This window comes from Aspergillus eucalypticola (assembly GCF_003184535.1).
Source record: "Aspergillus eucalypticola CBS 122712 chromosome Unknown BO83scaffold_4, whole genome shotgun sequence".
Taxonomy (NCBI): domain Eukaryota; kingdom Fungi; phylum Ascomycota; class Eurotiomycetes; order Eurotiales; family Aspergillaceae; genus Aspergillus; species Aspergillus eucalypticola.
Window position 1 is genome coordinate 617,733 of NW_020290278.1, and position 13,507 is coordinate 631,239.

The window sequence follows — 13,507 nt, forward strand, 5'->3', positions numbered from 1 at the left end:
CACATACGGTTGGATTACGACGTAGTCATATAATGTCCACTTTTTCCAAAGCGGATATTGGCTAGTATTATTTCTTAGAAGATCCTTTCGACTTGCATCTCACGTGTCAATCCATGTGAAGCATCGGGGGAGTATTATTGAGGAAGCAGCAGAAATCTTTTGTTATATTCGTCATCGTCAGATCATCATCGATTATCAGCCGCCGTGGGGCCTCGAAGTGGAGGAGGCCACCACCCAAAGTATTAGAACGACAAAACTTCACATAGTCTAAGCGTCCAGAGCCTTGCGGGCGAAGTTGGGGAGAACGAAGCTGGCGCGGTGGATGTCCTGGTTGTAGTAGCGGCAGAGCTTCTCCTCCTCCTCGCGGGTCCAGCTGCGAACGGGCTCCTTGACGTTACGGGTGGCATCCTTGCAGCAGACCATGAAGCCGATCTGGCCGGAGGGGTAGGTGGGGATGGTGGTGTAGGCGTATTCGGCGACGGGGAAGACCTCCTTGCAGGACTTCTTAAGGTCGGTGATCAGAGACAGGTGCAGCCATTGGTTCTCGGCTGTATGGGTAGAAAACACGAACCCAAACCGATCCCGGGTTAGGGGTCGGGTGGTTTGGGGCGTAACAAGGTTAGCTTCGTAGTTCGCGACGATAGAATACAAACAACACAGGAAACATAAACAACATGAAAATTTCGAGAGATATAGAGAGAATCCAAGAAGGGAGGAGAGAAGTGGGATAGAAAGGGCAAGAAGGGACTAATGAAAGGCGACGAACAACCTTGTGTGGTGATGACACCTCCCTCACGGAGCGCATCGCGCAGAAGCTCGAAGTAAGGCTTCTGGAAGAGGCTCTCAGCGGGACCCTCGGGGTCAGAGCTGTCAGTGATGATAACATCGAACTCGTTCTGGCGCTCCTTGAGGAACTGGAAACCATCGCCAACGTGGACCTTGACGTTGGGGTGCTGGAAGCCAATGCTCATGCCAGGAAGGTACTTCTTGGAGACACGGATGACAGCCTGAGAAACCATGAGCCACATATTCACACATACGGTACAAGCACACGGGGATTTTTCTGATGTTTTACCTCGTCAATGTCGCACAGAGTGGCCTCCTCGACGGTCTCGTGCTTGACGACCTCACGGAGGACACCACCGTCACCACCACCGATGACAAGGACCTTCTTGGGGTTGGGGTGGGAGTTCATGGCGAGGTGGGTGATCATCTCCTGGTAGCTATAGTCATATGATGTTAGGGCCAATGGTATTTTCGGAAAGGGAAAATAGCTCATGAGAAGGGTTCCAAAACATACGAGAACTCATCGCGCTCAGTGCACTGGATGACATTGTCGAGGACGAGGACGGTGCCGTAGTCGCTGCTCTCGAAGACGAGGACATCCTGGTACTTGGACTTCTCATGGTGGAGGATCTGGTTAACCTTGAGGTTCATGGCCTGGCCGGGCCACATGCCAGACTGCTCGGAGAACCAGCCATCTGTAGAAAAAAGCGAAGAACCAATGTTAGCGAGGAGGGGTAATAAATTCTCGTCGGAGGGGTATGTAGTGAGATGACATCGTCTTAAGGCGAAATTGCGCTCATTGAAGCGTCATAATCGGTAATTGAGCCATTGAAGGGATTTGAAGAGTAGGTTTGGGGAATGCGAAGAGAACAGGAGGCGGGGTAAACCGCGAGGTGATGATGATGGAGGGGTGGTTGGATGGTGCGGATAAGGTAAAGAACTACTACTAACATACCCTTGATGGTGGGGTGAGTGATGTCGCTCATGGTGATGGAGTGGTGAAAAGGACGGAGAAGACGAGGACGAAGACGGAGAGCAGACAGCGAAGAAGCAGCTGAAGGGAGACGGAAGAGAAGAGAAGAAGAGGAAGAGAGAGAAGAGGAGGAAGGAGGAGAGAAGGAAAGCGAGAGGAAAGAAGCGACGAGAGACGAACGCATGCGGAGTGGGGGAAAAGTTGAAAACCAAAAACAGAAAAATTGTATGTACGGCCGCTGACCAGTGGTAATTTATCACCGGCGATGGCGGCCACTCAGGTGGGGTTTTCTCTCTTTTGTCGCCCGTTTCGGTAATTTTCTCTTCTGGCCAGTGGGTTTGGTTGCCGTATTGCTGGTTATGGTATGACCTTGTGTCTGTAATTTAAGAGCAATAGCATCCACTTCAACTTGCTTCAAAAGAGTCTTCCTTCGTTCTTATCTTGATCAGAATTGTACGATAATCCTAATGGATAGTAGACACTTGCGTAACTCAATTGGTCAACGCGCATTATTCTCCATCCAATCGTCGGGGCAATTGTGGTTCTTTAGCATACTTTAGTATCACGGCCAAGGCAGTCCAACATCTCCATTTTGTACCACAATCATCACATTCGGGCATTCGGGCAGCACTCACTCAGCATCGCAAATATTCAGAGAAAAATCGCATGGCCAATTGACCTGCCCAAGAAGCGTGGGATACTTCCCGCGCTGAAAAGGCTCAAGCAATAGCCGCCGGTGATTGGCAGACTACACTACGGGTTGGCTTCAAGCGGGTGTGGAATCCCTCCGGCCTATACGATGCCGCCCATTCTTGATTACAGATGCACCCCACGCGCGGTCAAGGCAACCAAAAACATTGCAACTCATTCGATTGCTTCTAGTTACTGTACAGTGCAATCACACATCCAGCCCTTCCATATTGCCCCATGCCATCCCTATTCTCTCAAGGTTTTCCCAGCTGGCACGTTACATTTACTCGTCACCACCCTCAAGGAGGCGGCCAGGCTTGGAGTTGAGGTACTCGTTCCTATAAGCAAGTCCAAGCGTCAGCTCTAGGATGTCCAATTGTACCAGAAACATGCGTATTATTGGCCTTCAAGTCCGCACGTAAGGGGGAGGCATACCTCTCAACAGCCCAGTTCATGATGGCGTAGGCGGCAATGAAGGGAGGAGCGACGTAGAGGACCTGGTGTCTGAATCTGCGGAAAACGTTGAAGATGGCAGCGTGACCGGCACCGGCAAGAGGGCGCTGGCGGTTAGGGGACATGGAGTAGGTGGTGATACGCTGGGGAGTAGGGCATCCTAGATGGCGCAGAAACGAGCCATGTTAGCCAGGGTTCCGAAGTCCAATTGCGCATTCTGTCGTTATTGAAGCTGCATTTCGTCGACAGTACAAGGCTATAATCGAGTAACAAGCCCGATGGCTCGATATTGCTGACAGTCGAAAGGCTTCGCAGACAGGCGAATCACGTTGATATTGTAGACATACCCAGATCACCCCACCAGCCCAGGAAGCTAAAAGAATCAGAAGTTAGCCATCATAATTATCCAATAAGCTACGACTCGAATGGAGTCAAAGTCATTCGATGTAGGGGACATGGGTAGATATCACGGCAGACGAGACCGCACGGTACCCTTTCCCCCGGAAAAGCTAGGGAGCGGACAAGACGAGACAATGGGGCAGAAAACTCACATTCCATTCTTAGGATCGAGATGGCCACCCATTGTGAAGAGATACGACGAGAATCAGCGACGTGAAGCGCGATGTGGGGAGGGAGAGATGGAGCGTGAGAGGAGAGAGAGAGAGAAGTCGTCGTCGGTGACCATCGGACCAAAACGGACGAAAGTCGAAGTTGGAAGTTCAAACCACCGCCCAGCGCTAATCCGTTTTGGGACAGCATGCGAAAAGCCTCGACATCATCTCCAGCCAAACTCCCGCCCGCCTGATAATTACGGTCGTTTCTCTGTCGCTGCTGAAGTCCCCGTCCCCTCGCTCGTCACTCCATCACCATGTCTACCCTCCTTCAGCAGGTCTACCGCCTCGCCGTGCCCATCTCGGCCGGAGTCTACCTCTTCAACTCCTCCATTTACGATGTTCGCGGTGGTACCCGCGCTGTCATCTTCGACCGATTGTCCGGAGTGCAGGAGAAGGTCATGAACGAGGGTACACACTTCCTCATCCCTTGGTTGCAGCGAGCCATTATCTATGATGTTCGCACCAAGCCCCGCAACATCTCTACCACCACCGGTAGTAAGGACTTGCAGATGGTCAGCTTGACTCTGCGTGTGCTGCACCGTCCTGAGGTCCCGAAGCTGCCGGCCATCTACCAGGTAAGCTAGATTGTACCTTTTCTATACTCAACTGAGACCAAGCCCTCTAACCATGACCCTACCTAATAGTCCTACGGTATCGACTATGATGAGCGTGTGCTCCCGTCCATCGGAAACGAAGTCCTCAAGGCCATTGTCGCCCAGTTCGATGCCGCCGAGCTGATCACCCAGCGTGAAGCTGTCTCCAACCGTATCCGCACAGACCTCATGAAGAGAGCCTCTCAGTTCAACATCGCTCTCGAGGACGTCTCCATTACCCACATGACCTTCGGAAAGGAATTCACACGCGCCGTCGAGCAGAAGCAGATCGCCCAGCAGGACGCCGAGCGGGCCCGTTTCATCGTCGAGAGAGCTGAGCAGGAACGTCAGGCCAATGTCATCCGCGCCGAGGGTGAAGCCGAGAGTGCCGATATCATCAGCAAGGCTGTTGCCAAGGCCGGCAGTGGCCTGATTGAGATCCGTCGTATCGACGCCAGCAAGGAGATCGCGACGACGCTCGCCAACAACCCCAACGTCACGTATCTGCCCGGTAACGATGGCAAGGAAGGCGGAAAGAGCACTAGCCTCTTACTCGGCTTGAGAAACTAGAAGGCGCTGTGGCTTGGTAAATGGGATTACGTGTATTTCTTATTTCTCTTTTCTTTGTTGCGTTTCCTTCAACCGGATGGATCTCAGGCGTGCATGATCTCCGTGGCGAATTAATGTCGTTTGGTCTTCTTTCTTCATCTCTTCCTCCTCTCCTACACACTCACACTCACACGCATGCACCCTTATTCGCATCGACCTGTAGCAATATCATACCCATTCCTCTCTCAAGTGTGCCTCTACTTATCCAAACCCTGTAGCAGGTAACGGACTTCACGACATAGAATCCACGATGGTAGGTATCATTGTAAGCCATAGACCAAATGCAACCATACAAACAAGAAGTAAATCCTACTTCCCCACCCTCCGATAAACATGAACCTGAAACCTCATATCCTCCAACCCAGCCCCCTCCCCAACATCGTACCTCAACCTGGCCGCATCTCTTCTCCACCACCTCGAATCCTGCGACAGCAAGCGTTCCCACTTCCCCTCCGCTACCGAAAGCAGCGTATGATCCAACAGGAACTTCATCGGATACTGTCTCTCCCGCACTTCCCCATCACCACCCTTCCCCAACTTCAACGTCGAATAACTCCCGGGACTATCCACCACAAGCAGCACCGTCCCAGGCCGCAACATATCCGTCATACGTAGCAGAAACCCCGTTGCCTTGGCCATGGACGTCGAGAACAGTTCATTCAAAGTAAACATCAACGTCACCAAGACAGTAGAGCATGACTCCGCGCCCTGCCGTGAGAATAATACCTGGAGTTCCTTCTCCCCCGCGGAGAGAACATCTAGCTTTTCGAACTGGACGTTGAACCCGGGTGTCTTCTTCTTCTCTTCGTCTCCACTGGAGGGTAACAACGGAGCAGGGTGCGACTTCGACCCAGTCACTGTGGGAGATCGAATAGCGGTGGATAAGCGCTCGACTACCTTTGACCAGTCTGCGATGTCTACCGCCGTGACGGAGAGGCCGGGGTAGGTGGAAGTAGCAGTAGCAGAAGTAGAAGTAGAAGTTAGTTGTTTTTCTTCTTCTTCTTTTTCATCATCCAAGGATACCGCCTTAACAGCATCCGCAATCTGGCCCTCTTCACTTGCAGAAGAAGATGGTAGTTCAGCACCATCCAGAAAATCCCTCCAAGCAGCCGCAAGCGCAACAATCTCAGCGCCCGCGCCACCCCCAATACACACGACACTCTTCGTAGAAGCAGCAGCAGCAGCAGCACCATCATCTTTAGAAACAAGCTTAATTACCTCCTTCAACAGCGCACGAAAGATGCCCGCATACCCCAATGCCCTGGACGAGCTCCACCGCAACGCATAAGCACGAAGCAAATCCTCATTTGCATCTGTGAAAGCGGAGTCAAAGTCCCGATTATATAAATGGGTTTTGATCGTCTGGATCAGACTTTTGATGTCTAGTTGCTCCTGCTGCTGTTGCTCTGCTGAATCACCAGTGGCTTCAGACGTGGTAGCATCATCATCATCGTTCTGCTTCGTCTCCTCTCGATTATAGAGGTAATTGTGCCCATTTGTGAGCAAGGCGGTTTTGAACACATTAAGAAGAAGTTGTTGGAGTGTCAGCGGGATGGTGGTGGAGATGTTGAGTTCATGATTTTTATGAGCGGCATGATGATGTTGGTTGGGATCGGTTTTGCTGGTGGTTCGGCGTGGTTGTGCTTGCGCAGAAGAAGAGGACGGCTTCTTTTTACTACTCTCCTTTTTGTTGGCTTTTTTAGATGTGTTGCCGGATCGAGGAGGTGTCATTTTCAAATAGAGTGTGGATTTTGTGATTTATTTCTTACATTGATTGCTAATAGGATATGTTGTCTGGATTCAGTTTGGGATTTTGGGGAATTTTCGGTTTGGCATTCGAATGGGCGTGTGGGGCCTTCCGTGGTTGGATATATATCGTCACAATACTACTACTACGGAGTATCGCTGCCAGAGTGTTTGGCGTTTTCCAAGGGAGCAAGGGCTTCATTTCCCAAGACGAGCAATGCTACTGGTTATTTATAAGCTATCATTGAGTGTTACAGCTGCTGTACTGACAACAGATTTCTATACTAATATCTCATACACGTGACAAACTACAAGGGCTCGGAATGGTTACTGAGTAAACGCCATCAAAGTGATGACGCGGAGTGTAGATTGAATTGTCTGTGAGCAGATCATACTGTTTGCATGTAGATCTGCATACTCAAAGTGGCAAGGATGCTTGCACTTCAAGATTGAATGACATGCACCTCCCAAGGAAGTCGAATAAAAGAAGGACCCCAATTTAGCATCGCCAACAGAACCAATGAGCCCATGTAAAAAAAATCTCGTGGAAAAAGAATGACATAAAGATGGATGCCATAATGAATGCAAGAAGACAAAGATGGATGATAGCGAAATCAGAAGAAAATGAAGAAAAAAATGTTTGAAACTGAAGATGGGCACTGAAACATTGAATAGCGAACGGAGATGAAGGGTTTGTTCACAACTGCAACCGGCCATGAACGAGAGACAAGAAAGAGAAAGAAGAAAACAAGATAGAGCTTTCATACTCTTACGCTTAACCACATGTCGATGAAAAAGAAATTCGTCAGTTACCACCCAACACGCAGAAAGGCGAACCGGTCCGAGTAATAATAAAAATGAGAAGAAAAAGAAGTAAAAAGGGGAAAGAAGAAGAGATAAAGGTGGAAAAAAGAGATCTTGCAAAGACCACGTCGAAGAGAATCATAAGGTTAGATATGTACAAGGGGCAGACAATGGTCACAGCAGTGATGGCTCAAGAGGGCCGCTGATCCCGAACACCATGTTCAAGACAGGACTTGTCCTTGTCTTTAGTCCTCCAGAAGTGCATGAGCCTGCTAATGCGAAGGCCCTTCTTCTTGGATCTCTCAGGCTCATCTTCCGGCGGCTTCTCTTCGTAGCTAAGCTTGCTGCGTTCTGCGTGGGGTCCAACAACCAGCTTGGAGAGACTGGCGAGACTAGATCTCTTAGAGCTGTGAGCTTGGCTGGTACGACGGCGCACAGCGGCAGAAAAAGACACCGAACGATCGGTGGACAAGCGAGGACGAGTGAAGAACGTGCCGGAAATTCGGTTCAACGTGTTCGTTGTGGTTGACGCACTGCTGGTCAGTGAGGGCACATCCTCAACTGAACCCTGAGGAAGATCCACGGACGGATTGTATGAGGGGTTCGAAAAATTACGATCGGTTGTGGACGATGTCGTCACTGAGCGAGGAACGTCGACGGAAGACAGCGTGAAGTCGGGAGATGGGAAAGAAGAGTTTGGAAGGGAATTGTTGCCTTGGAGAGACAACGGAGGGATATTGGGGGTCAGCTCCAATGGGGTAGTTACGCGGTCAGCAGGCATAAATCGAGGCGAGATGTCGGGACTCGGTGGAACGGGCTTATGGTGCCACTCCTGTCTGTCCGTCTCTCTCGAGCTTTGCAGGGGAGCAGAGAAAGGATTAGCCACATTGTGGAACTGAGCGAGCGAGGCCTGCTCTGCGGCGGACTTCTGTTCCTCCTGATCCGGGCGTGTAGCAGCAATGTCCGTGGCATCGTTTGGTTCGTCCTTCCGTATACCAAGACCAGCGTGAGATATATTGCCCTTGTTAAGTTCTTGAGCAAGCGGTTGGTGTGTCAGAGTATCAGAGCTGTCTTTGCTCTGCTCTGATTGCCTATCTGCTTCAACGATGTCGGATGCGGCTACCTGCGGCCCTGGTTGTTCAACAGATCCCTGATGAGAGTCGCCGGTGGCAGCAAGAAAAGCATCCTCCTCTTCTTCGTACAGAACATCGGGGTTCTCTAAGGTTGAGGTGGTGACAAAGCGATTGCCACCGAGAAAGCTGCGATCAAACGGGGGCATTTCCGGAGCGCTCTCTGCACGTCGATGATAGCGCATTTCCGGACCTATGAATTCACCTCGTCGGCCACCACTGTACATCCGCTTCGTTGCCGCTGAAAAACCACTCTCTGCAACACGACTAGACCGCATGTCAGGGGTATTGAAAGGACCCAGAGCTGCATCCAGATCTATCACTGGGCTAAAGACATCATTCTGAGTATTCTGTTCGTAAAAGCTCCTTGGCTTCCAGGAGCTATCCAGGCTAGGTTGTAGCTCCTCCTCTGGAGGCATATGACTAGACTCCGGTGTAGCCGGGTTGGTGGGTGTTCTCAAGACGACGATGTTGTCATCATCGAAATCAACGTCCAAGCCAGAACCGAGATCCGAATTTGTCCGGGTTAACGCAGGGGGAGAGGCAGTGGAGTTTGATACCGACATGTCCTTCTTGGTATGGCGCTTATTCTTACCCCTTGTTAGAAGAGCGCCCGCCCAAGACCGCACTTTTTTCTGCCTCTTCTTGGACTTCGATTTCTTTTTGCCTGAAGGAGATTCCGAAGAGTCATTTGTCTCGCTAACCGAGGTATTCGAGCTGTTTTCTGAGCCACTGGAAGAGGAAGAGGAACGTCGCGATGAGCCTGCAAGGTGCTCGAGGATTCCTGAAGACAAGCTCTTGCGATTACGAGAGTGGCCTGCCGCAGACAATGGCCGTTTCATGGGGGATGCATCGTCCGCTCTGGCGGTCTTGCTCGGATCTAGCATGAAGGATGCATCCGCAGTTCGAGGTCTTGGCCTTGACTTTTCAGCCTTAGGTTGTGTGTTGTCGACTGCAGGAGAAAAGCAAGTATAGCCGCTATTTCTAGCGGAGGCGCCAAGTCCTGATGTTGCCGCCGGCCCAGATTCTTTCGACAGAATCTCAGCCGAGTGACGTCCGGGGGAGGGCACATAGCTAGGAGTACCAGGTTCAACAACCTCTGAGTGGTCTTCCTCAATCACGATGGTAGGCGATACCGGAGGAGATCGCCGGGTCAGAATAGCTGCGGACTGAGAGACTGGTCTGGGAGGGTCATTGGAAGCATGGCCTTCGCGCGTTGTATCTGCCGGAAAGCATGGAGCACTTCCAATGGATGGTTTCAAGTCTAGCGCATTCGAGATAGCGGTGAGATCCACACTGGATATAGCAGCCGAGCGCCGGTGGGCATGACGGCGTTTTCCTTGACTACCCGCACCAAAGCCGGGCCCTGGAGCGGGAAGTTTGGCGGGTGCTGGCGCTAAATTGTCATCCTTGCTTTGAGTAACCTCGACGGACGCAGGCGGAATGATCGGATGTTCACCACCAACGAACTCACTGCAGCGTCTGCGGTGTCCACCTGGTCTATTTGGGGAGAGAGAGGGCATCGATGGTTGTGATGAATGTTGAGCGCCCGGGTTGAACGAAAACGCTGGGAGCGGCAGAGCAGCCCTCGCACCGGTCTCCGAGGACTGGGGTGTCTCATCGCTAGGATCCCGGGCTGGAAAGACAAAGTGTGGGTTTGGGAGCGGAGCAGACATTCTCAGGTTGCGGCGGCTGTGACCCTCAGGAGACCGATCAGCCGGGGGAATATATGGAGAGAATGCCGGACTAGCTTGAGGCTGTGGAGGTAGGGATATCGAAGCCATAACGATACGCCGGGTTGATCAAGAGGTCTGGATGATACCGATTAAACCTTGATACAATAAGATGACTTGAGTCACGCCGTGGCAAGTAATGGACACAGTTGATGTGACCTTGACGACGCACGGGGACCTCCAGACCTTGGTGACTTCCCTACAATGATTGGAAAGCCCGGTGCTGTCTGGAGGCCTTCAGTTCTGCAATGGTACCATTGAACCCTCGAATCCAAACTCTCAAGTGTCGCACCAAGGAAGAGACGAGGCCCCAGGATCCGATGAATACGAGCCGAAAGAATACAAGTCGCAGTATAAGGTCGCAAAAACGGTCTGAAACCCAAAGACACAACAAGCCTCCACAATCGCTTTTGTAACTGATTCAGTGGTCGAGCAACGCTTTAGAAACAAGGCGAATCGAATGAATCTTATCGAAATCGAGAGAGTTAAGGCGTGTCGTACTTGTTGTTGACGAAGGAGACTGGTGTTGTAAGGAGCGGACGGCCACGGGAATGGGCCAAGGAGGAGAGGATGGGCGGAAGAGTCGGGAGAGGAGGGCGAAGTGAAGTTAAGAGAGTGAAAGGTTAATGTGAATAAAAAGGTATAGTGAAGAGAGAGGGGGAGGAAAGAAGAAGAGGAGAAGGAGGAAGAGGGAGGAGAGACGGAGGAGGGGAGGAAGAGAGGAAAGAGAGAGAGAGAAAGAGGATCAACCTGGAAAAAGGAAAATGAAGTTGAAGGAAGGAGAGGAAAGGCTGAGGTGCAGCAAAAGGCTTGGTGGTGGAGGAGGAGGAGAGGAGACGGCGACGTATGGAGGGCGGCAGGGGATGATTGGCTGGGTGGCCGGAGGGGCCGCGCCCGTACCGTTCAACCTGGTTTAGTACCAAATGATCCGTACCGCGTATTACCAGGGCCATCCGATCGCCCAGCGCTCCAGTCAGCATGCGGAGGCGTGACCACCGAACGATGCGCACCGGTAAAGTACGGAGAAAGGCCAGTCAGTCAGTAATTACTAGGCAGACCTCTCACTCGCTCGCCCTCTTTCTCCCGCTTTCGCTTTCTCACTTGTCTCGCACTAGCCCGCTTTCGAGGCCACACTACTAATAAAGGTGATAGTGAAGGGCTCCATTGTAGCATTTCAATCCATCGATACTAGACTAGACTAGTCTGGCCAGCGTCTTCATGGGGAAATTGCATACTTTCAGTTAGTCAGGCCTGCGGAGTTCTCGGATGAATGCGTGCCTACTAACTTGTTACTACTGCGCCTACGTACGTAGTACCCTGTCGATGAAGTCGCAATACTCCGAATCTGCAGACTTCCTTATTTTTTATTTTTAATATCTTTTTTCCTTTTCGTTTCTCGGCACCGGTACAGAAACCGGACAGTCTAGCAAAAACCAATAGGCTTTCCTCTAGAAGAACATTGCGGGTGGCAGATCTGATGCAGTTAAGTTCTCTCACTTTTCCATCTACAACCCAAATGTTCGTCTTGCAGTTCTTCATATAGAAGACGTCATAGTGTCTGATTGCTACCAAGTGCGAATACGGTGCGCATCCCTGGTTGAGCTTGAGACATAAGCCAGACATGGAGGAGGAGAAAGAAGAGCGAGAGCCAGTGCCAGAGCCAGAGGTCTCCACTTTCCCACTGCCACCTGTTCATGCCGTCCGTTGCAATCAGGGTTCTTGCATGGCGGCAATTTGGCCATTATGGAGCATAATAATCAAGCTGATATTAGCGATCCATATCCATGCTGAATTGATGGCCCGTGAATGGCTTGGTAGTGTCTCCGGGCTATATTAACTTGTCACCAGCATGGCTCCAATATGTGATGGGGGACCACCATTATTGGGTCAAGTTCCGGAGAAAACCCCCCAGGCACCAGTAGACTAAATTGGCGGTACCTGAACGGGCGGCCAATCCGCAACACGAACAGGGGCATCGAAATCTCGCTTGTCTCGGTGGGGAAAGACCGACCGCCACCCACTAGACGCTTTGGGCTAACTGCATTCAAGCTAGTTTAATTAGCGCCAGTCGACTCCTTGCCCCGTCGCGCCGAAAAAGCAAGACTAAATACGGATTTGTGTCTACTAGCCGTACCTAGTACTAAACTCGTTACAGGCTTAGTTACTTTCACTCGTACTCTTACTCTTACTCTTACTGACTTCCTTACTACTACCCACTCGCTCGCAACCTTCTCTTACAGTACATCGATACCAAAGAAACTACTTACTAAAGTATTCAACTTCGCCAGCCAGCCAGCGATCCCTGCAATGGTTGACACGTCCCGACATCTAGGAGGGGAAAAGCCATGCAAGTTGAAACATCCCGCATGGAAATCAGAGACAACCAAGAATAGATCTCCTTCCCCCCAAACTTGGTGTTGTTGTGCTCCCGTCCCCCTGGTGATCACTCTCCATCATCTGCGACTTCATCCCATGATCGCATCATCATCCTCGGTTGTTGCGAACCTGTTAAGCATCCTGACCAACATCATCCACACAATAAATACACTGACAGAATAAGGGATGATGGTGGCTTACCGTAAAAGGTTTTGGATACGATACGAGGCATGGAGCACCTACGTAAGTTCGTAACTACTAGATGGAAGACGGGCGCCAATTCTTCCCTCTCAGAGTGAGGCACATCACTTTCCTCCCCTCTTAGTACTCCCCTCTCCCCTCCCCTGATAAGTGATAGACCAATACTTGTGTCAGGATCTCTACTAGCCACCTGAGTCTGGCGGCACATGTCACGCCTATCATTGGCTGCCAAGAAACTGTTAGTGAGGACTAGATATCGCCCATGTGTTCCAGTTCCAGTTTCAATGCAGTTCAGCCACGTCGGCCGATCTTGGTTGTGGCCTTCTATTTCAGGAACGGCCCATTGCATACTAATCGGGATACGCCGCTGAGAATCCCGGATAAAGTCACCACGGAAGAGGTATTGTTGAAGCGCCGAGTGACCCGTCCAATTGCCTATACCCTAGACGCAATTCAGCTCCCATCATCTTCCCGCGCCGACTACGATAATATGGATGTTTCAGCTTCGCCATGTCGCGGTCTAGATAATTCGATAGCTAGTAGCCTTTTCAACAGTCTAATTTATTCCTTCTCCTGGGAAGAGACCGGTGATCCTGAACTGGTCGGAGCGCCAATAGAATGAGGATCTGACGACAACTGAGTCATGGGAGGCTTATACTTACTTTCTCATCAATCGAGACTCATCGGTACGATGGACAAGAAGTTCTATCATCAATACCTCCTGCGAGCTGTCTGTGGCGTTGCCCAAGGTTACTACTTTGTATCATGTTGTGCAGCCAGAGACATCTATCTATTGGCT

General features: G+C 51.0%; 6 protein-coding genes across 6 annotated transcripts; 1 reads left to right on the forward strand and 5 right to left on the reverse strand.

The window, feature by feature from the left end:
- Positions 1–29: 29 nt before the first annotated feature.
- Positions 30–1,947, reverse strand: BO83DRAFT_375370 (spermidine synthase). The gene is made up of 5 exons (XM_025530441.1): positions 1,742–1,947; positions 1,301–1,481; positions 1,076–1,223; positions 770–1,007; positions 30–548 (listed from the first exon to the last, which is right to left on the reverse strand). The coding sequence occupies exons 1-5, from the start codon at positions 1,770–1,772 to the stop codon at positions 268–270; spliced, it is 879 nt and encodes a 292-aa protein (XP_025391587.1). The 5' UTR covers positions 1,773–1,947; the 3' UTR covers positions 30–267.
- A 660-nt stretch (positions 1,948–2,607) lies between these two features.
- BO83DRAFT_434555 (ubiquinol--cytochrome-c reductase subunit 8) lies at positions 2,608–3,566 on the reverse strand. The gene is made up of 4 exons (XM_025535806.1): positions 3,454–3,566; positions 3,250–3,275; positions 2,885–3,062; positions 2,608–2,787 (listed from the first exon to the last, which is right to left on the reverse strand). Exons 1-4 carry the CDS (start codon positions 3,483–3,485, stop codon positions 2,733–2,735), a joined length of 291 nt encoding a protein of 96 aa, XP_025391588.1. The 5' UTR covers positions 3,486–3,566; the 3' UTR covers positions 2,608–2,732.
- Positions 3,567–3,594: 28 nt separating this feature from the next.
- On the forward strand, positions 3,595–4,905 carry phb1 (prohibitin subunit PHB1). The gene is made up of 2 exons (XM_025528267.1): positions 3,595–4,091; positions 4,161–4,905. Exons 1-2 carry the CDS (start codon positions 3,771–3,773, stop codon positions 4,677–4,679), a joined length of 840 nt encoding a protein of 279 aa, XP_025391589.1. The 5' UTR covers positions 3,595–3,770; the 3' UTR covers positions 4,680–4,905.
- Positions 4,906–5,027: 122 nt separating this feature from the next.
- On the reverse strand, positions 5,028–6,521 carry BO83DRAFT_354236 (25S rRNA (uracil2843-N3)-methyltransferase; the record flags this gene model as incomplete). The annotated part of the gene is made up of 1 exon (XM_025529092.1): positions 5,028–6,521. The coding sequence occupies exon 1, from the start codon at positions 6,447–6,449 to the stop codon at positions 5,028–5,030; it is 1,422 nt and encodes a 473-aa protein (XP_025391590.1). The 5' UTR covers positions 6,450–6,521.
- Positions 6,522–6,690: 169 nt separating this feature from the next.
- On the reverse strand, positions 6,691–7,343 carry BO83DRAFT_171099 (uncharacterized protein). The gene has a single exon (XM_025526388.1). It carries the CDS (start codon positions 7,227–7,229, stop codon positions 6,792–6,794), a length of 438 nt encoding a protein of 145 aa, XP_025391591.1. The 5' UTR covers positions 7,230–7,343; the 3' UTR covers positions 6,691–6,791.
- Positions 7,344–10,280, reverse strand: BO83DRAFT_171098 (putative cell wall proline rich protein). Its single transcript, XM_025526387.1, has one exon. The coding sequence runs from the start codon at positions 10,180–10,182 to the stop codon at positions 7,459–7,461; it is 2,724 nt and encodes a 907-aa protein (XP_025391592.1). The 5' UTR covers positions 10,183–10,280; the 3' UTR covers positions 7,344–7,458.
- Between the last annotated feature and the right edge of the window lie 3,227 nt (positions 10,281–13,507).